The following is a 23557-nucleotide window of genomic DNA, read 5'->3' on the forward strand; positions in this document are numbered from 1 at the left end:
GCCAAGGCCACTTAATAGAATCGATGGGGAACTTATTATGCTTAATAATAAGCATAAAGAAAATGGTTGTGAAGGGACACAAAATATAATGATATGAACTTCTCTGGTAGACAGCTGTGATACACATCAATACATTTTGTGGTATTGATATGGAATATATCATACCACAAATCATCCAGAAATTATAATATTTAAATCTCCATTTATATAAAATCTCTTATTGATAAAAATCATAGTAAAAAATAAAAGCGGCTCACTGGATTCTATTAAAAATATAAGAACAAAGTAAAATAAAAACACAAACCTCTAGATATATATGGTTACTAAAATAAATATTTATACATAGAAATTGAATTGTATTACCTATTCACCCACCCCACTCCATTATAAAACAAAGATTCTTTTTTTTTTTTTTTACCAGTGTTTTGAGGAATTTTATCATCTCTCCATGGGGAATGGAAGGTGACTTAGATGTATTATAATTATAGTTAGTTAGCCATTCAAAGCAGTCAGTTGTTGTTTGCAGCTGCACATCTGGATACTGTTTTTTAACTTCAGACTGTATTTCTTTAATGCAATGTTCTATGCTATAAAAAAGAGAAGAAAAATCATTTTGGTAGGAAGTGGGTAATGGCTCCATCTCATACTATCACAGGCCCTGAGGTTATATGTGGTACCTGGTTGGGTATAATTTACAAAATTATAAAACATTTATATGATATGAAAATAATAACAAAGAGACTATACATTTACATTCATAGTTGAAAACTGAATGTTCAAATTTTCTGGCAGTAAAAAACGCAATGGAGGAAATATAAAATATGTAGCTACTCAGGAATGAATTAGAAGTTCTTTCATGTTGAAACAAAAATCATAGATGCAATGCAATAATGGCCCTCTTAATAGGCAATAGATGGGAGGCAGAGATAAAACCTCTGAATGACGGTAAAAATCAGAATCATATATTATCTATCAAGAGGCGAATATAAATTATGGATAACTTCAATCAATGTAATATTAAGAAGTCATAAGGCAGTTACAAAGAGCTTGTAATTCTAAAAGCTGTAAAGGACACAAGCTGTACATACAATGTTACTAAAACTAAATATCTTTTCCTGCTATCCAACTCAACTCCAAAAAACAAAAATAAAAACATACTAGAAAGTGCAAATAAAAAAAAGACTGGAAGGAAATGAAGCAAAGGGTTAATAGCAATTACATGTGAGTGATATGACATAAATAGTTAAGCTTTTAATTTAATTTTTCTATTTTTCTAAATGCTTACGAGGTATAGGATGAAGTGTTTTACTTACCAAAAAAAAAGATCAACTAAAAACAGAGGAAAATATGTCCAATTGAATCTTATAATATGTATCTGTTTTTAAAATTCCATTCAAAGCAACCTTAGCTCTGATAAAAATAACAGATACACAATGCTATTTTAATTTTCATATACAATTCTGCACATTCATGATTATAAATCTTAGTGGAGTAAACTGGTGACCTTTAGCAGAGTGCCATCTGAAGAGCCACGTGGACATGACATATTGCTACCACCTGATGGCAGCATATCTAAACTTCAAGAAAGCTCATAAACAGGCAAATTCCTCTGAAAATGAATCCCCTCACCCAAAATTGACAGCTACTCATTTGTCTCTTAATAGTATTAAGAAAGATTTGTTACTACAAGGTAAAGGTACTGTTTTGAAAATATAATTGCTATTAATTATAGGTTCCATATGATAGAACCATGCAGGTTTTAGAAACCAAACTCTGATTATTAAAATTGATGACATAGGAAAAGACTCTTCAATTCATCAGGTGTGGGTTGCCTATAAAACATACACTGTAAAAGTTTAAGCTTTTCAGACTTCTGAGCATAAGTGAATTCAAACTAAATTATCTTGAAACAAATACATTCTGAGAATCAAAGAGCCTTTTCATGAAAACAAAGAACTTAAAAGAAAAACAATACCTCCTCTGGCCACAGGCCACTCAATTTCCTGAAGGAACAGTCTTATTCAGAAATACCAGTTCTAAGTCTGACAAGAGATTGGTATGTATTTTCTTAATGTAAGCACTTCTATGGACTGAGAAATACAATGCCCTGCCTAAGCATACACCTTGACTCTAGGGACTCTTTATCAAAGGTTTTTATTATAGCATCCTCATATGTCTCGCTCAATGAAACCAAATAGATTACAGCAATGTGAATTGGAAAGTATCAGCAGTTAGTCTACCTAAATCTGCTTCAATCAGGAATTTGATTAGCCTAAAAATCAGATTTTAGGCTAATCTGTAACATCTGAATTTGAGTCAAGGCCAATAACCACAATTTATAAATAGGGTAAAGCTTTTTAGTGGGCAAGATATTTTAGTAATTTGTCCAAGCACTGACAAATTGGATAGTTGCACTTCAGGAGACCGCCCTCATTTATACAAACTAAGGTAGTCCAGTTTACTTTTAAAATCATTTTGTCACAAATTTTAAAACTCATTATGCATACCTGATTTCGTTTTTAGTTGGCTAAATATCTTATTGTTCTGTTCACAACTGTCCATATATCTTGCTTTAAAAACTTAACCATTTGAAGTCTAGAAAATTCTTACCCAATTATTATATAAAAGAAATATTTTCAAAGTTTAAGATATCAGTTTGGTATGTAATCTGACAATTTATCTTCTTTAATTGAGGTCAAACTTAAAAATTAATTTCCAACATTTAAAAGGTAACATTTTCAAATATTTTTCAAACATTGCTGATGGGGATGGTAATCTGGGGTTGGAAGAATTCTACATATTATTAGACTTAGATGATATGAGATCTTAGTCTAGGTTTTCTGAAATAACATGGTACTTGTCTTTATTTTAGTTTAAGTGTCTTCTTTTAACTTGATTCACATTTTTTTTTAGAAGCAAAGTCAGTCATGAAAAAATAACCAAGGTAATTCAACAAATGGAAATCTAAGTAGTACATTTATTGTTAGACCCCAAACATAAGGGCAAAATGTAAAGAGTTTAAAAATAGTATTAGACTTTATATCCTAAATAATTTAAATCCTCTAATTTACCACAGCAGGTGGCTTAGCAAGGATTTTCTAAAACATCTTCTTATCCTTATTTGGAAAATTAAAACCATTGGAAATACCTAAATGTCCATCAACAGGAGAAATATTTAAATGATTGAATAGATCATTTGTTGGAAAAAAGCCATGAAAATAAATGAAGTAGGAATACATTTACCTACATGAATGAATATAACAAATATAATATTGAAAGAAAAAAGGTACAAATAAATATACACAGTATGATACTATCCATACAATAGTTTGAAAACATGCCATATAATCAATCCTATATATTGTTCAGGATTATAAACATAGGTAGTGAAAGTGTAAGAAAGATGGAAGCAGGATGAGACTGGGGAGAGGTAAAGGGAGCTTAGCTGCACTAGTAATATTTTATTTCTTAAACTGGACAGTGGGCACAGGAGTATTTATCATAGTACTCTTTATGCCTTTTATATGCCTCAACATTTCTTAATAAATTTGAACCCCAATGTGGAGCTTTAATTATAATGACTTTGAATTATCTAAGTTAATGATGTGTGCAAGTGAGTATATTACTGAGAGGCTGTGTATAAATCAATTTATAAACCATTTTTAAAATGCAATATGGAATATGTTTTTTGAAAGGATATCTATGGTAATTTTCTCATTCAACATTCACTCCTAGATTCCTCGACTGTAAAAATTGCTTATTGAATGAAGACATTATATTTGATAAACATTAGCTGAATACTGAATATGTGGTTGGCAATGTGATATATACTAGGGATTCAAACATGAATAAGACATCATCCCACTCCTAAAGGAATTCTGTCTAGTGAGAGACAGACCTGTAAATAAATGACTACAATACAGTAAGACTTGATCAGAGGTGTGTACAATGTGCTAAGGGAGTACACAGGAGGAAGCTACTAAAAGTACTTATGGGGAGTATAAAAAGGCTTCTCCTTGTAGAAGAGGAGATTATATGTAAGATACTGTTGGCTTAAGAACATTTATGGAATCACTGTACTTAAAATTCCTTGACACCTGATTCGTCAGAATTCAGTGCTCATCATTTAACCTCTCTGCTGTCTCACTTGAAAACTATATTTATTTGGATAATAAAAAATTTATTTTTATGGCCAGAACTACATACACGCATGTGTGTGTGTGTGTGTGTGTATGTGCATATGTATATATGCACTATCTGACTTACAAAAAATTGAAATATCCTATAATTAAATAGACCACATTAAATAATAACAGCTGCCCAAGAGCTGATTAATATTGAGCTGGTATAGTTGCGGAGAGGGAAAAAAATTGAGAAAAAGAAAAGAGAATTGTATGACATAAAATCTTGAAAGTTAAGCTTATTGTAAAAGCTCTTACATGATTTAAGACAGTCTTTATTATCCAGCCACAAAATAGTTAAAAAGAAAAAAAGATAGGTTCCATTGATAAAAATTACGAGAATTTGTTTAACGTAAAGGTTGTAGAAAACACATGATTTAAATGTTAGATTTTTTTTTTTTAATTTTTATTTCCTGAATCAGGGTGGAGGTGTCATGGGAGAGTTTAAAGATTATTTTTATAGCATGAGATACAACAGATATTATCATAGATATCCAAACATTAAATAACATTTTCAAAAGCTTTTATATTTTTGATGCTCTTGCTTCTACTTTTTACCCCTAATGTAAGTTTGGTTTAAGGAAAAGTCTTTTCAACTCCGTTACATTTACATTTCAATTCTCTTACATTTTTGTGCTTTTTGTGTTTAAAAGCATAAATAACTAGTTATGAGGTACATAGAATTTTCTAGTTTTTAGATAAGCCCAATTTATCTAACTAGATTACTAAAATTCCTTGGAATTAGCAGGTAATTATAATAATATAGGGAAGATGGCTGATGTATCAAAACTAGTATGTAATTAAACTTACAATTAAACATATAAGCCATGAATTGAAAACTTATTTTCCTGGGACAAAGACATTTCTGGATAATATTTTTTAAAAGGTCAAAAAAAGTATTCCTGAAAAAACGACTTCATTGGCTAAAAAGTGTAAGAGATTTAACATTTATGCTGAACTATTTTCTATTTCACAGAGGTTTTAGTCATTTCAAAAAGTTATAACTATACTTTCAGGAAAAAACACCCTTGACACCAAATCCTGATAACATTATCTGCAAAGGGTGGAGTACATATGAGAAAGATTTAAAGAGATACTATAAAAATAATCTTTAAACTCTCCCATGACACCTCCACCCTGATTCAGGAAATAAAAATTAAAAAAAAAATCTAACATTTAAATCATGAAAGCACATGGCGGGCGGATAGTTTGAACTCAGGAGTTCCGAGACCATCCTGAGCAAGAGCGAGACCCCGTCTCTACCACAAATAGAAAAAAATTAGCCGGGCATTGTGGCGCATGCCTATAGTCCCAGCTACAGGCTACTCAGGAGGCTGAGGCAGAAGGATCGCTTGAGCCCAGGAGTTTGAGGTTGCTATGAGCTAGACTGACACCATGGCACTCTAGCTGGGGCAACAGAGTAAGACTCTGTCTCAAAAAAAAAAGAAAAAAAAAAAAAAGGAAATATGAATGGGGCCAGGGAAAGTTTAGGCTAGTAAGCCACTGAGGCCCAACATGTTGTCTGCCTGGGATGCATTTTTAATTCTAGGGAGGATGAGAGTGTTGGAAGGGGCCCAGTCAGAGGAAATTGGAAAGTGGCTGTTTAGGTCTTACTCTGGGTTCAAGAATAGATGGAGAAAGTGGCCTCTTTCAGGTTTCTTTGCATGTGGCCTTGTCTTGCTCAATAGGATGGGAGAGAGGTAGGGATTTTTGTGAAATGGAGTATAAGAGTAAACAAACCCAAAACTGAAGTACAAACATAGGAAGTTTTAAAAAGGAGCATATATTAATTTACATCCTCTCATTATTAAATAAGTGCCAAATACCGTCAGAAATAATAATACATAATAAAGCCTTTGAAATGACTCATTTGCATTTTATATAATTTGCTATGGCTACAAAATATTAATATATTATTATATGTGTGTGAGTGTATCTACAATAGATATGAGGCTATACCATGAGAAGTCCCAGGTTGATGGATTATTTACAGATTTCTTTTGGTTACTTCTTCCAGACATGTAAGCCACTGTGTGGAACACTCTAAAGATATTTTCTAAAGAAAAGTTTGATGTATAAGCTCAAAAAAGTTAAGCATTATGTGAAAAATAAGTGTAATCTATGGGATATGGTATCTTCTCATTAATAAGCATGGTTAAATCTATAAAAAACATTTATCCAATATTTTCTCATAGTGCAAAGTTAATGTCTTCCCTCCCCCTACATCTCTTGGATTAGTACAAATAGTATTATCCCTGGTAGCACTTCCTGATTTTTCTTTAAATTAAAAAAAAGCAGTCATCCTGTATCAGTAGCAAAACTTACTCCCTGGCATATACATAGAGGTTGTCTCTAATTAGAAAATAGAAAAGTAAATAAACTCTTATTAGTAAATAAACTCTTAAGATATATCTAGGCAACTCAACATTAAGAGGAAAAAAAATCATTCTATGTCTTATTGTGAGCCCAAGAGAACTTCTATACCTCAATATATTGTTAAACTAATAATAAGTTCTAGTCAACTCAAAAATATTTCAGTGCTATGTGCCATTTGCAGTTAGTGAACTAACTAAATCTGTGGGTATAATATTCATAGCATTCTTGTTTGGCAGATTATTTACCCTCTTAATACCAATTTTAATATGTCTTCAAAATAGAGGATTCACCATCACTGATTTCTACTGTCAGGCTTAGGAGTCACCCAGCTCTGACTTGAATGAAAATGAGGATGTAAAAGTGGAAATGGTCTGAGAAAATGACAGCCTATCCTGAAGGGCAAGTGAAGGTTCAGTGACCTCTGGGCACACTGGTCCATTCTGGTGAATCACTGCTTTGGGGAGGCGGCAGACCCTCTGGCTCATAAAACCGGATGATATTAAGAAGACGGAAGGAATTCACACTAGATGTCAGGGTCACTGCTAGAAATACAACTTTAAAAATTCAAGTGTAAGGGAAAATACCATATTTAAAAGTGAATTACTAATGTTTTTTTTTTTTTTTTCTTTTAAAGTATTGAGGAAAACCCATACCATACAGATGTTCATTACTTATTCAATGTACACCACTGGGAGATAAATAGAACTGTTAGAATACAAAAATGCCAAGGGTAATTCAACTACTGCGGTGTAAGTGTGGCATAACTGATTCGTCATGACATACAATTTTCTAAAAGCTATTCTGTTAGGAGGCAATAAATGAGTGCATAAATGATTTACACTCTTCTGAACCGCAGTTATTATTCAGTATTTTATTTTTAAAAATATATACGCCCTATACTATTATGTTTATTCTCTAGAGTATAATAAAAACATAATTGAATTTGATGAAAAATAGACTTGATTCTAAATGTAGCATACAGCACATACAGTTACTTCCTTATTTTATCCCTTGTGAAGATCAATGGTCACTTGAGGTGGCTCTGCTCCAGGTTCCTTTTAATATATGGGCAATAAAATATTTTTAATTTAAAAATTATATCCTTATGTTCCATACTATATTTTCTTTTTAATACTAACATCTGAGTTTTGACCTAATAATAATTTATGAATACAAAATACAATGTTTTAATCACTGTTTTATTTTGAAAATGATTCCTTATTGACCAGGTAGGGCAGGAAATTAAGTACAGATGGTTTAGTAAATAAAACTGAAGCAGTCTATAACAAAAACATCAGCATTCAGTGACTTGTTTTGTTTTGATGGAGCCTGAATGCCACTGTGAAGGAAAAAGTTTACCTTTTAAAAAATTATTCCGATTTTTAAAAATATAACCATCTCTGGAATTTAGGTAAATCACTTGTTAAGCTATTTAAGTGAGTACTATTTTCATTTGTAAGTTCCTTTGGATGAGAAGCTGTGTAATGCAATATATAAATATATAATATAAAAGTTACATAAATACATAATTACACTAAGGTTTAATACAGTTATTTCATATTTATATGAAATATCAAATATAATGCATATTCTCAGATAGTATGGTTAAGCCATATATATATGCTATCTTTTAAAAAATATATATAATATATATGGGCAAATATAAATTAAGAATAAGAGGTTTAATTCTTCCTTTCGAAAATGAAGGAAAAGCTTTCCCTCCTCTCCTTTTTCCTAGAGCATTTACCTTAGAAAACTTGTCATCATAAGTATTTTTTCATCTTCTTGACATGTATCCCTTGGAAGACTAGATAAGCCTTTTGTCAGCAGGCCTTCTGTCAGCTTTGTGACCCAGGAATGTCCTTCTAGAGAACCTGGGAGCTATCTTTTTGAAATGCAAACATCAAGGGAGATCACTCCCCTATCTCCCAGTTCCTGTGGGAGTATTCTCTAACTTCAGTAGGCACCTTGCTCCAATTTGCAAAAACTACCTCCTGTCAGAAAGATATAAGAAGTTTATTTCTCCTCAGGATAAAGCCAATTAGCTAACACAGGTGGTCTCCCTAATTACCATGGTGAAGTTAGGATGAACTGTGTGACAAAATGCGAAGTCTAGTCTTCTTACTTGAGGACCAGTGATTGTTTATCTTGACAACACGTAATGTAATGGGTTATATCTGTTTGGCTATATAAGGGTGAGATTCCTTTCTGTCTCTGCAATCTCTTGGGGGATTGTCCGTGATGCATATCATAATCTGGTTTAATGCTTATTCAATAATAAGAATGTTTTCTTTCTTTATTACCTTCATGGACAGGATTTCTGGGATGGGAGAAGATTTTGTCTTTAAGTATAACACCCTAACAATATGCTATCTTTTGAAGTTATTTATGGTCATTGTTGTAATAAAGAATTAACTATTCTCAGGAAGAAACAGGAAGAAAAATATAACAGGAACATTTTAGTTGCTTGGTTCGGTTTCTTTGAAAATTTAATATAACTATACCTTAAATTTTAAAAAAGGAAATGCTATGTATCATTGCACAGTAGAAATTTTTACTGTGAAAATTTTTACTGTAGAAATTGTTTACACAGTAAAAACCCACAGAAAGTAGATTAGAACCTTTGAACAAAAAGATTCAAATAAGTGAACTGATTATAGGGTCCACAGATACATATGAAGACAAAATCCTTCCTATCAAAGAACATGTATTAGTGGGAAACTGCTTAGCTGTCTCTGCTTCCCCCAGTATATGGTAAACACGACCTGTTGGGGTAGGTGATGAAGACTAATCTGGTAAAGCGACTCTCTATGGAGTCTTGGCTCCTACTTAAATGACAATCATTATGCAAAAAAAATTATTGTTAATGTTCTGTTTTTAGCAACTCAAGAAATTATGGCCTTATAATGCCTTTTATTTTAATACTTTAATTTTGAAATTTTAATTTCTGTGCTTATCCTTCATAGGAGAATGCTTAACTCAATGAAAATCTAGAATCTTAACTTAATGAAAATCTAGAACATCAATATTGACAAACTCTAAGAAATCATTAGGAACAATTCAATAAACTTTAATTTGCCTACTGAAGATAATGCTTTATATTTTCTAGTCTTATTAAAACTACTAATCTGATAAAGAAAATCATGTTTAATTTTAATCAATATTTTTCAGGAAAGTTAATGGTAATTAAAACCTAAAATTATCTAAAAGCAGGAAACACTAAAACCAGACTAGGCAAATTTCATGTAAATGAAACATGAAAACAATTTGCTTTAAGTAATTAGCAATATTTACCTTGTAGCATTTTGTTCAATCTTTTCATCAATGTCACTGAAGATCTGCTTGAACTCCAAGTCTCCAGGAAATGAGTTTAACAAACAATGTAGGTCAAATGAATTACGGGAATAAGCATCATCCCAATCCATTCTGAGGAACAAGAATAAATAATAAAACATGTCAGTTCCCCCAAAATGGAGGGAGGGAAAAATCCACCTCAAGTTGTGATACTAAACCAAAAATAATAATTCCCATTTATAGGCACAATGAAATATAGCCAGGGGAGAACAGGGGTATTATTAAGCGAGGTGGAGTGTTTTGTTATTTAAATTTCATGAGATATGACCTAATTTTCACACTTCTCTATGGTTTGAAAGATGAACAAAACAGCAACCCTCAGAGAGTACTTAAACATCCTGACACTCCTTACTGTAACCAAGAACTGCAAAGGAAATCACAAAGCACATAGACTACTGTGAACAAGAGGGGGTGCAGTGAGAATTCAACACCTTCGCTTTACCCTTGTCAGTATTCTGTCCTGGAAACTGTACCCTCATACTTTTTAAAGCCTCATCCCTCTGGGCCTATTTATATGTGAAGATGACAAAAATTTTCTTGAGTTACTCTAGAAACCCTTGACAACATATTTATAGCTGACTGAAAACTGAAGGATATGCTACATTTTCCTGAGATCTATGCATTTTTTCACTATCAAAGCTTCATTCATCCATCCTTTACATATTTATTGAATGTTTGATAGGTAACAGGCACTCATTGCTGTAGGTAGGGGCTGGGATATTGCTGAAATGAGTCCCTGCCCTCATGGAGTTTTTATTCTGGTGGGAAAGATAGATTTTAAAAACACATAAACAGATGTATTTTGTCAAAGATCACCTGGTGAGAATCACTTCTGGTGAGAAGTGCTGTGAGGACAAGTAGGGCAATGGAGAGTGATGGAGCTGGGGCAGGGTGTGAGCTATTTTATTTAGGACTATAAGGAAGGTCTCTCTGAAGAAGTGACACTTGAGTGGAAGAAAGAAGTGAAAAAGCTGTGGGAGAAATGATAAGTGGAAAAAATAAACTAGTTTCTTGATTACTTTGGCCAAGAAGTGACCCTCACCACATCTGCTCATATTTCACTGGTGAGAGCTAGTCACATGACCCTACCTTGAAGCAATGGTGGCTGGGAAATGCTCTCACTGGCTAGGCAGCTGATTCCAGGAAAACTCTACACTATGGATGGAGATCACTAATCTCTAGTTGACAGCTAGCCTTTCTGCCATTGCCATTCATTTCATTAATCTCAATTCTTCTCTTTCATGTTATTGATTTGCCTAAAATGTCTAAATGATCCTTGGTTTTCCATTCTTATTTACCAACAAAAGTCTAGGTTGGTAGATATTGGGATCTAGCAAAGCTTTTCTCTACTGTTACAGGGTTGTTTTATCCAAAAGGTCTATCACTCCAGAGCAGGAAGGTTGATTCAGACACTGTATGAATGGATGGTATATATATGTGGGTAAGCTTGTCTTTAGGACTTGTGAACAGAAGCAAGCAAATAGTTGATGATTTGAACAAGTGATCAAGAGTAAATTATAACTCAAGTAGAATAATTTAGTTTTTTTCACTTTGGGGTAGATCTGCCTATTTGTTCTCTGTCAGGCCTTTGCAGAGATCCAGAAGTAACTTTGAACTCTGTTCTGCTCTCACACTGTGGTTAATACCCATGCTATATTCAGTGTTCAGAAAACACTTCAAGGAAGCAAATGCTGTAGCATAATACAAAGAAGGAGCTGACTTGTTTAGCTGCTCATAAACATTTCTTTACCTTCTTCCCTCTTTGATGACTACCCTGTAGCCTATTTCACTCTTTAATTTTTCTCTGAAGTTGACATTACTCCAGAGAGTGGTTCTTACTACACCCTAGCAACTTCTTTTGCATGTTGTAGAGTGGTTTCCATGTTTCTAGTTTCTTTATTGGTCTGAACCTCTCTACTTTCTATCTTCCAGAAACATCCCAGTGGAATATAATATTTCTTTCAGGGTTGCTTTTCTATATATCTTTACTGACGTTTCAATAGGATTTCAGAAAGGAAGAAAAGTAAACATGTGTGCTTAATTCTCAATCTTCAGACTTTTCTTTTAATTTCTCAAACTAAAGCAAATATACAAAAAATTATGAGACTTTGAACATTCAAAATTTGATGTAGAATCTTTTCAAATAGGTGTGGGCTAATGCCATAGAGACCAACTACTTATTTGATACATAAATATTTTTAAATGGTAATGTTGGCAAATTAAATGTAACATTAAATAATATAAAGTCATAAGCCCCATAGGACACTTTGGCAAAGATTGGTCCTATAGCAAATTCTTGTGAAATAGTCTAGTGATTATCTATTTATCTATCTAATCTGTTCTGCTTGTGTCTTCTACATACAGCTGAACTATATATACTATAAATGTTAGTTCAAATTTATACTGCATTTATATCATTTAAATAGTATTATCTATTTATAAGTTATTTTAGAGTTAAACCTATATTTTGGTATATAACACAGATTACAGGAGTCAAATCTAATTTTAAACCTATTTTCCCAGTATAATACAGAAAGTCAAGAATATTTAGTAGGATAAAATTCTAAAAATTAGTCCTTTAGGACTTGTGAATTTAGCATTCAGTTTTGACTATGTGGTAGTACATTTCAATATCTATGCCAAGTAATCATATGTGTTGGAAGTTGGTGAATGGGAATTTGGCAAGGGAGTGGATAAGGCTTACAGCCCAGAGTCTGCACCTTAATCTTGCTTTGTTCTAAAGCTTTTTATTCATTTAAACAACAACAACAGAAAGACTTCCAAATGAAAGCCAGCTCTGAGTTCTGATAATAGCAGACACTGCAACAAAGAAAGTGATAGCTTTTAGCTAAAAGCAAGATATTCCAGAAAAGTTAATGAGTAGACTGGCTAATAACTAAGGAATTATTAAGGATGTGAAAAATGTCACTTAAGATTTTTAGCTATATGTTATTAAATATTATGGGAAAATATTAGATGCTAAAAAGCTAATCAAAAATCTGTATCTGGGCATACTCTTCCTAAATGTTAAGGGTCCATTGTAAACACATTTTGAAATAAATAAAAACTATACATATTTTAACTCAATATGGTAACAATGTGGTGATTATAATATTTTGTGCATTGTAGCTAATAAATGAAGCTTAAAATGAAATTTTAAAAGCATTTTTATTCTTCTGGTAAATAAATGGCAAAGTGTTTCTTAACCACTCACAATACTTTATTATTTCTATAAAATATTGCTGATTAACTACAATAGATAGAATTGAACACATTGTTAAAAAGAGGAAAAATAATTGTGAAATTTACTAAGTTACTGAGTTTACTTGCATTCTAAAAGTAGAAATCTCAAGGATAATTTTACAACGTTCTTGTTTGTTACTTTAGCATACAAAAACTTCTAAGTCAAAAGAAAGGTTGATCTAGTCTTTTTTTTCCTAAATAGAAACATTTTTGTTCAATTTAAAAATTATTCCAAAAAATTACCTCAAACTTTCCCATTTCTAATTATAGAGCTATTACATTTATTATGCCATATATATATACATATATATATTTAAGGAAATAGTGAATATATTTTTCACAAGCATTTTCTATATATTTGCATACTATCTTTTTAAGATAGCCAGTTCCTAAAGCTAATGCTGATAGGACAGTTGCATATTGTATGATTTTACTGAGATAGAACATGAAAATACAAGTGACACATAATAACTAGCCATGTAATACAGGAGTTTGACCCTACTTATTTAAAACACTCAGTTCTGAATATTAATGATTCAGAAAAATAGTTAAGTATATTGAAGGAAAAATATAGAGTTTTTATTTTTAAATTCCTCTCCAAAATATATATAGCCAAAAATGTGTATTATATCTAAATGAAAACCAGCTCTGAGTTCTGATAATAGATTATCTAAATTACTAAAGAATGCTGAACTATACAGCCTATTACTTCTTAGCTATTACTACTTTAGAAGTTAATACTTCTATCTTTTGCATTTTAGAAGAAAGGTTGCCAATTAATCTTCTTCATCTGGTATTCCTAAAGGGCTATAGTTTCAAGACAACACAGTATAGGAAATATAGATTATATATAAACTAGGAGTTTCATTCACTTTAGAATTCCTCTAAATCAAAGCTTACTTAATATATTTCAGATATAATAGTATTTACAAAATACTATTTTGCCCACAGTAAAAGGAATGAAATAAAAGTAGTATTTCAATTCTATTGTTGTACCTATTATTTTCTTCTCACAGTCATTGGAATGGAAGGAGATATTAAGAAAAAAAGAAAAAGGAAACAAGATAAATAACATCAGGGACAGTGAAGCGCAATGGAGAGGAGACACTAGCTTTAAAGTCACATTGACCTGGGTTTTTATCCTAGTTCCACTGGTTAAGTGTCCCCTTTGAAATAATAGATAATAACTAAATTTCTACATAGCTTTGGAGATTCAGGATAAAAGAACCCAGAGATGAATCTAAACTTTCTAGAATTTAAAATTCACTACATTTTGAGTAAATTATTCATTACTTTCAATGAAAAAGTGGCATAAGAGGCTTAGAAGCTTTCTGGAGATATTAATAAAATAGTGCTTATAAAGTATTTTGATGAATGATGATATAAATGCATGAGGAATTGAAGCATTAAATTATCACAAATATACATAAAATAAATATTAAGAATAGGACTTGGAAAATGTGATTTTAGTTTGGATAAATCCAAAATACTTGAAAATTGCCTAATAAGTTTTGCAGAGTTTATAACACTAATGCTCTTCAACATCTTTAATTTTTAGAATATGCTAATTTATTATCCTATAATGAAATAGCCAAAGATTTTTCACAGGTTCTAACTGAACTTCAAAGTAGTTGTATAGGGTTAAAGCTTAATTTTCTTCAGAGATTTTATTTTAAAAGAAAAATACTCAACTCAAACATTTTAATATAAAAGTCTATGGCATCACAAGGTTTGCCATTTGTAATCTCAATTGATTCCAAATACAGAATAAGTATGGATATACCATTTTAAAATACCAGAATGTTCATGCACTTTGAATTTCCTTTTTCAAAATATTTTTCAATAAAAGCTGCAATTTTTCATTTGAAAACAAATATTTACATGTAATTTATCATAATATATATTAATTTGAAATAACTTGAAGTGAAGCTAAAAAAACAAAAATAAAAACTATAAGCTAAATGGTAGAAAACTCTATGTTCATCAGAAGTTATACTTCTTCAGGGTATCAAAACCTCAATTCTTCCATATAACCAATTAGTTTGAAATTTTCATATCTCTGTAGTAGCTCAACTAGGTGTGCCTATTATCATAATAGCCATTGCTAAATCTAATGGTCAAAATTACAAATAATAAATTCAGTTCCTATATTTGTATATTTTTGAATCATTTTGGGTAGGTCAACTCCTCAATCATAAGCCATTCAAAAACTGTTACAAGAATATAAAGTTTCACTTTCATAATGAAATGATTTGATTGGCTGAAGATTCTTGTAGAGAATCAAAAATTAGTATTTTGTTCATCGCTGGCCTTTTTGTAATAAAGCAAGTCATATTTCAATATTGGTTGTCTCATGTTGTCAATATATTATAATAAAGCCTCATTAATTCAGACTCCACAAATTCAAGCCTAAAGAAAATATGTACAGAAATCAGCTTAACCATAATAGCAAAATGACAATAATAGATATGGTTTGTTACACACTGTTGGGGCTCAAGAAATGATACCCAAAGAATGGCACTTTGGTATGCTGAGTACTTTGAACAGAAAAATATGGAAGGACCTTAGAAGCAAAGTATCTTTCTGAACTTCTCCTGCCTTTCTTCTTCATGCTCCCCTTTCTCTCCCAAGGCAGAAACTGTAATTCTTCTGTCCAAAAAGGCAGCCATAAAACCAAGAAATATTACTCTGACCTTCACCTGCCTTTTTGTGTAAGAGCTGGCCATAAAGAAATTTTCTGACCTACCTCATCTGAAGTCAGATCAGAAGGCCCTCATTCCAGAAGAGGTCCTAACCTATACCTGGGAGGAAAGAGTGCCACACAGAGAGGCAAAGAAGAATCCAAACAGGCCTTGCTGAGTTTTCCCACTCAGTCTATTACCATGAGGTCATCTCTTTTTTCTCTAATAACATTTTTACACAGCTGTCTATTCTACATGGACCCTAAACATAAAAATAGACAGTTTTCCCTGTGTTTTTAGGCCTTTATTTCTGCAGGTTTCAGTGTCACATAAAACTTTGATTAAGTAAGTGTTAAGCTTTACTCTTGTTAACCTGTCTTTTATTATAGGAGTAACACTTTTTGATGGGGAGGAAAGGTATCACACATAAATATTGATATATATATATAATATGTGTGTGTATATACATATAGCCGCTATAGTATCTACTATCTATAAGACGTTTTACATATATTAACTTCCTTAATTATTATAATAATTCTACAAAATGGTTATTGTTCTTATTTACAGAAGAGGGTACTTGGGCACAAAGAGATTAACTAATATGTTCATGTTACATAGCTATAAAGTAATAGGGCTAGAGTTTAAACCCAAATCTGCCAGATTTTAAAACTTGAGGTGCTGGTCTCTTAAAAAATGAATCACTTTTACTGCATACATAATATAGAAAACATAGTTTTGTAGAAATGTTCTGGCCATTGCTTATGAGGGGGGAAAAAAAAAAAAGAAGAAAAAGATAGTTCTATAGAAATCATGTTAACCAAAATGTTAACATGGTTATTCCTGGATATTGGGACTATGGCTAATTTTTATTTTCCTCTTTATAGTTAGCATTTTCCCTATGTTTTTGTAATAAGTACTTATCATTTTATATATAATAAAAAATTCTTAAAAAAGAAATGACCCCTGTTTTCAGGGAATGTTTTATAACCTTTTATATTTTCTATACATCTTCATTTGAAAAGTCTTTCAACCTTAACACTTTTCTTGCCAATATGTTTATCATTTCTTTCAAAATGTAAGTCCAAACCTACATAATTCCAAAAGAGCTCTTGACTATAACCATTTCACCAAATGTTTTGCATTATTTGTGGCATTTGTACTATATTAAAAGAAAATCTATTGTTTTGTATTATTTTGATATTGAATGTGTATTTATGTCCTTCATTTGAAATTCATTCTGGAGTAAAATAATAATGGACTGAAACACTGTTGAGCATTCAGATGAGGTTGGTGACCATGATTTTGAAGGATCCCCAGTCCATACAGTTGTGTAATTTTCTCTATCCAACCTCAATATGGAAGTTAATCAATAAGTACAAAGAATGCATTAAAGCAGTGTCATCTGATAACAATCATAGAGTACCAGAATGATGATGGTTCAAAATTTTCAAGTGCCTTGCATAGATTTGTGATGCTTCCATATTCATGAGGTTTAAAAATGATGAAGAACAAGGAGAAGCAAGAGACACTTGTATAAGTAAAGAGGCATCAAGTTTAAGATACTGTGTGACAGGAGAAGGGAACACTTGATGGACAAAAAAACCAATAGAATGAGAAAATTAGCCCGAGTGAATAGATATGCACAAGACCAACATGAGAAATAAAGGAAGGAGGGTAGACCGTGGTAGGTAATGCTTAAGTTTGGATTTGAAAGTTTTCTCATTAGGATGGCAGTGATTCCACATGTACTGAAAGGGAGACTGACCCCAGCCATCAATCTTTCCATTTCCATACATGCACTCCATGCGCCCAAAGCAGAGAGAGAAGGAGGGAGGGTGGGAGGGGAAGAGAGAGAAAAAGAATAAGAGAGAGAGAACAGTTCTCCGTCTCAAGGAGCAGATTAAAAAGAAGTCCAAAAAAAAAAAAAAAAAAAAGGGAGCCAATAGAAAGATTACTACTATTTTCTAAGTAAAAAATAACCATGACTTCAACAATATAAAAGTAAATTATCAGCCGGGCACGGTGGCTCACACCTGCAATCCTAGCACTCTGGGAGACCGCAGCAGGAGGATTGCTTAAGCTCAGGAATTTGAGACCAGCATGAGCCAGAGCCAGACCCCATCTCTAATAAAAATAGAAAAAATTAGCCAGTCAAATGAAACAAAAAAAATTAGCTGCATGTGGTGGCTTGCACCTGTAGTCCCAGCTACTAGGGAGGCTGCGGCAGGAGGATCGCTTGAGCCCAGGAGTTTGAGGTTGCTGTGAAATAGGCTGAAGCCATGGCACTCACTCTAGCCCGGGCAACAAAGCAAGACTCTGTCTCAAAAAAAAAGTAAATTATCAAGGGACCAATGTAGTTTGGAAAATATTTCAGTGGTATTTCAGAAAGGTAAAACTACTTTTGAAAAATTTATGGGGAAAAAGGGAAAGGCTGTGAGGCTGTGGGTCAACATAGAACATTATATTCTGTTTGTGTTCCTATACTTAAAACTATTGACTTGTCATCAGGAAGATAATAACAATTTGACATAAGAAAGAATGAAGTTTCTTATCCTAATTGTGATCAATCAAAAATGGGAGCCATAACTTTTCAAAGCATAATGATTTTTTGAAATTGCCCTCCCACAATACTATTTTTAAATTTTCGTTTCTATGTTCCTGAACATATTTCTATAAGATTTTATAAAACAGTGCTTAATATTTTAAACAAGTATTAACAGCCAATCTAATGTTAATTTTTACCTTTAAAAGTGAATAAAGAGTTATGCTTAAAGTATTACATGTAAGATAAACATCTATAATTCAAGTTTCAGCTTTAGGCAAATTATAACAGTTGAGTTATAAATTCCCAAGAACAGTGATGATAATAAAATATGAATATAAGCACTGCCAGAAAATATTACAATAAAGCAATAAAAAATTATATGTGATCAAAAGAAAGCCCACAAAAATCATTTTGGAATCTCATTTGTCCTTTGTCACATTTTAAAATTATCTCTCTCTATCCTAGGGTTTCTTTTTCTTTATTTAAACTAATATAATGGTTAGAATCCTTATTTTACAATGTTCTGTCTCTTCCATAGTAAAACTTCAGAGTGCCATTCTTCTTAAGGCAAACCAATACATGTTTGAAAAGGAGTGAAAGAACATAGAAAAATAAACCACTGGGAAGGAATCCATACTGAAAATGAATAAGAAAAGAAGGACCATAAGATTTCTCCTCTGTGGAAAAGCCCAGTGAGGAGTTTCCTATTCCTTCTTGGATCTGCGGACAGATTGTGGAATTAATGTGTCTACAGGCTCTGGCTCACATGAAGTTCTACCTTTCAATATCAGTGCCTAACCTCGAATAAACACCATTAATGAGTATGGTAAGGAAATAGAATATTCTAATTATAAATAACAATATATTCTCTATACAACGGAACAAGTTTCAAATGTCGCACTATAATAAAACACATTTAACTATAAATGTCATAGAACCTTCAAGAACCAATAGATTTGAGTCCTGATCCTGATTCTCCTAATTTCGATGTGACCTTGGGTAAGTCACTCTGTCTCTCTAGAGGGAGGGAGCTTATGTTCCTCATTTACACAATGAAGCAGACAGGAAGACTGACATCAGCAAGTTGGTTGACTAGAGGTGCCTGGCACTCTTTTACACCTGAAAGAAAGAACTACGGCAATGAATAAACATCTAAGATTTGACGGGAATGTTGAAGAGAGTACTGGACTACAGCAGGGGAATGGAAAGGTTCCTTTGGTACTCTCAGAAGCCCAGGAAAACAGTGTGGAGAGGGGAACAAGGCACCTGCCTCTGCTGGCCCATCTTCCTTGCCCAGATGAGCTCAAAGTCAGGAGGGATTTGTCCTTGTGGGGAAAAGGTAAGCAAATAAACCCCACCAGCTGCCACTGTCACTGCAAACACCTGCAGACCTCGCTACAGGAGAATCCCACAGTCCTCACAAACCCCGAGGCCAATCTGGAGAACTGCTAATGATTCACACAGCTGTAGTACTCCAGATTAGGAACACAAAGCACGCACCCCCCCACCTCACCTCTCCTTTGTGACCCAAGTTCCTACAGCAGGATGCCATCTCGAGACCAGAACCACTTCTAGAGTGTGCCCTACTCTGGGGGCCAGTAGCCATTGTACATCTCCAGCCCTGGGGCTCCATTTTCATTCTACCAAGCCCACACAGGTGGTTGTAACATAATGACCACAGCTGCTCAGAGCCTGGGCCCAGCATCAGCTGTGACTCTGGTCCTACACATCAGGGAAATCAATGCCTGCCACCTGCATTTCCAGCCAGAGAAACAGTCCCATGGGCCTGCCTAAGATGGACCCATGCCTGAGCTGGCCAAACTGCCATGTGCCCTTCACCTGAGCAAGAGAGGCCCCTAAACTGCCTAGCATCTGGTATGCCCCTGAGCCAGCCAAACATCTGGAGCCCAGGGTCCAAGAAACAGCTTAGTAGGCCCAACACTAAAACATGCCCTCAGGCCATCCAAGAAGTCATGCATGCCAGGCCAGGGAAACAGCACAGTGAGCCTTGTCCTCTGGCTAGCTGAGCTTCTATGTGCCCATGTATCAGGGCCGAGAACAGTCTGGAGATTCCACTCATGGTAAATATGTCCCCAAGCTGCTGCTATATAATGCAACCCTGGCTAGAATAACAGCTCCATGGTCCTGAACCCCGCAAGCCAGAATCCAAGTTGATGAAGCCTGAGAAACTGCCCAGCAAGCATACCCCTGGCAAGGCCACAACATTGCTACCACAAACACACACAGCCTAGGCCACTCAGACACTTGCAAAAATCACTAGCATGGATTACAGCTGAAAAAACTGCACAGAGACAACACTACTGCATCCAACTAGAAACAAGGCCAACATACCTTACCCTAACCAGCACCTTAAGACTTATCTATCGGAATAAATCCTTCCCTATGAAACCTATTCCATAAAATTGAAAAGTGCATCTGTTCTACCAGATGTGAAGAAATCAACATAGGGACACATCAAACATGAAAAAGAAAGAAAATTTGATAACTCCAAAGAATCACAATAATTCCCCAGTAATAGCCATCAATCATAGGGAAATATACAAAATGCCAGAAAAAGAATTCAAAACAATAATCTTAAGAAAACTCAGTGAGATACAAGAAAATACAGATAGACAATTCAACACAATCAGAAAAACAATCTATGATTTCAATGAAAAATTCAACACAGATATAGATAACATAAAAAAGAACCAAGTAGAAATCTTAGAGCTGAAGAAATAAATGAAATAAAAAATATAATCCCAGAGCCTCTGCAACACAGTAGACTAAGCAGAAGAAAGAATATCTGAACTTGAAGACAGTTCTCTTGAAATAACTCCAGCAGACAAAACAAAATAAGAATAAAGAAAGACTATAGGATTTATCAGACACAATCAAGTGAACAAATTTTCATATTATGAGACTTCCAGAAAGGAAAAGAGAAGGGACAAGACAAATTGTAGAAAACCAATCTAATGAAATAATAACTAAAAAGTTCCCAAGTCTTGGGGAAAATTGCACATGCAGATCCAGGAAGCTCAAAATTTCCCAAATAGATTCAACTCAAACAACTCCTCTCTCAGTCATATTATAGTAAAATTGTCAAAAGTCAAAGACAAAGATAGAATTCTAAAGACAGCCAGAGAAAAGCAAGGAGTCACATATAAGGGATTCCTCATTAGACTAACAGAAGATTTCCCAGCAGAATCTGTACAGGTCAGGAGACAATGAAAGCATATATTCAAAGTACTAAAATAAAAATGTTGATGGGTAAGAATAACATACCCCGTCAAGCTATTATTCAGAAATAAAGAAGACATAAAGTCTTTTCCATACACTCAAAAACTAAGGGAATTCATCACCACTAGATTGCCTTACATGAAATACATAAGGAAGTCCTATATCTGGTAACAAAAATACAATAACTATCATCACGAAAATATGTGAAATTATAGAACTCACTGGTAGAGCTGAAACAAAAAGAACAAAGAGAAAGGAATCAAGTCTTATCACTACAGAAAACCACCACACTATAAAAATAAATAAGAGAGGAAATAAGAAACATAGGATATATAAAACAACCACAAGAAAAACCCCAAATAATTAATAAAAAGACAGAAGTCCCATTTATCAATAATAACCTTGAATATAAACAGGTTCAATTTCCCAATTAAAAAATATAGGCTGGCTGAATAGAATAAAGAAACAAGACCCAACTATATGCTCCCTATAAAAAACTCAGATCCCCTCCAAAGACACAGATAGGCTAAAAATGAAGGGATGAAAAAAAATGTTTCAAATAAAAGCAAACAAAAAAGGACTACCTATACTTAGATAAAACATACTTTAAGCCAAAATAATAAAAAGATAAAAAGAAGATCATAATAAAGAGATCTATTGAGCAAGGGCACACAAAAATTCTAAATATATATGTACCCAAGAATAAAACACTCAACTATATAAAGCAATTATTATTATATCTAAAGGGAGAGATAGATTCCAATACAATAATAGTTGGGGACTTCAATACTCCACTCTAGCATTAGACAGATCATCTACATAGAAAGTCAACAAATAAACATTGGATTTAAACTGCATCATAGAAAAAAATGGATCTAACAGACATTTACAGAACATTTCATCCAACAGTTGTAGAATACACATTCTTCTCATCAGCATATAACCACTTTTTCTATAAGATTGATCATATGTTAAAATACAAAAGAAGTCTCAAAATTTTAAAAATCAAAATCATATCAAGTATATTTTTATAAGAACAAGAGATAAAAGCAAGAATATCAAGTATATTTTTGAACACAATGGAACAAAACTAGAAATCATTAACAAGAGAAACATTTGAAACCAAACAGATACACAAAAAAACAACTTGTTCCTGAACAACCAAAAGTTAAAGGAACACATTAAGAAGGAAATGTAAGATTCCTTGAAACAAAAATATTATAGAAACATAACCTACCAAAACCTATAGAACACAGCAAAAGCAGTCTGATAAGAGGTACACTGATAGCTATAAATGCCTATATTAAAAAAGTAGAAAGACTTTAAATAAACAACCTAAAAATTTACCTTAAGGAACTAGAGAAAAGAGAACAAACCAAAACCAAAATTAGAAGAAGGAAAGAAATAATAAAGATCAAAGCAGAAGTAAAACAACATTGAGGAAAAAAAATAGAAAAGATCAATGAAGCAAAAAGTATGTTTTTGAGATAAACAAAATTGACAAGCCATTAGCTAAACTAAGAAAAAAAGAGAGAAGAAAAAAATATATCAAATCAGAGACAAAAAGGGAGACATTACAACTGAAATCAGACAAATAGAAGCAACATTAGGGGCTATAATGAACAACTTTATATCAATAAATTTGAAAACCTAGAAGAAATGGACAAATTCCTGGTCACACACAACCTATAATAAACAAGGTTGAAGGAAGAATAAATATAAAACCTGTACAGACCAATAATGGGGGACAACATGGAATCAGTAATAAAAAGTCTCCCAATAAAGAAAAGCTCTGCATCAAAGGGACTTACTGCTGTGTTCTGCCAAATTTTAAAGAATATGAATTCTCTCAAACTTCCAAGAAATGTAAAGGGAATGAGTTCTTCCAAACCCATTCTACAAGGCCAGCATAACCCTAATATTAAAACCAGATA

The 23557-nt window shown here is 33.0% G+C and overlaps 1 protein-coding gene across 2 annotated transcripts in view; it reads right to left on the minus strand.

Moving 5' to 3' along the window:
- The window catches only part of KIAA0825 (KIAA0825 ortholog), a 364371-nt gene that overhangs the window by 305517 nt on the left and 35297 nt on the right, over nucleotides 1-23557 (minus strand). Inside the window, exons 3-4 of one of the 2 annotated variants that reach the window (XM_076008186.1) lie at nucleotides 9852-9983; nucleotides 419-587 (exon numbers count right to left, since the gene is read on the minus strand). In XM_076008186.1, coding sequence (XP_075864301.1) covers nucleotides 419-587; nucleotides 9852-9982 — 300 coding nt within the window. In that variant the 5' untranslated portion in view covers nucleotide 9983. Of the gene's footprint in view, nucleotides 1-418; nucleotides 588-9851; nucleotides 9984-23557 lie in introns of those variants that run through there. The other variant, XM_076008187.1, reaches the window with a different exon arrangement.

This window comes from Microcebus murinus, chromosome 11 (genome assembly GCF_040939455.1).
Source record: "Microcebus murinus isolate Inina chromosome 11, M.murinus_Inina_mat1.0, whole genome shotgun sequence".
Lineage (NCBI taxonomy): Eukaryota > Metazoa > Chordata > Mammalia > Primates > Cheirogaleidae > Microcebus > Microcebus murinus.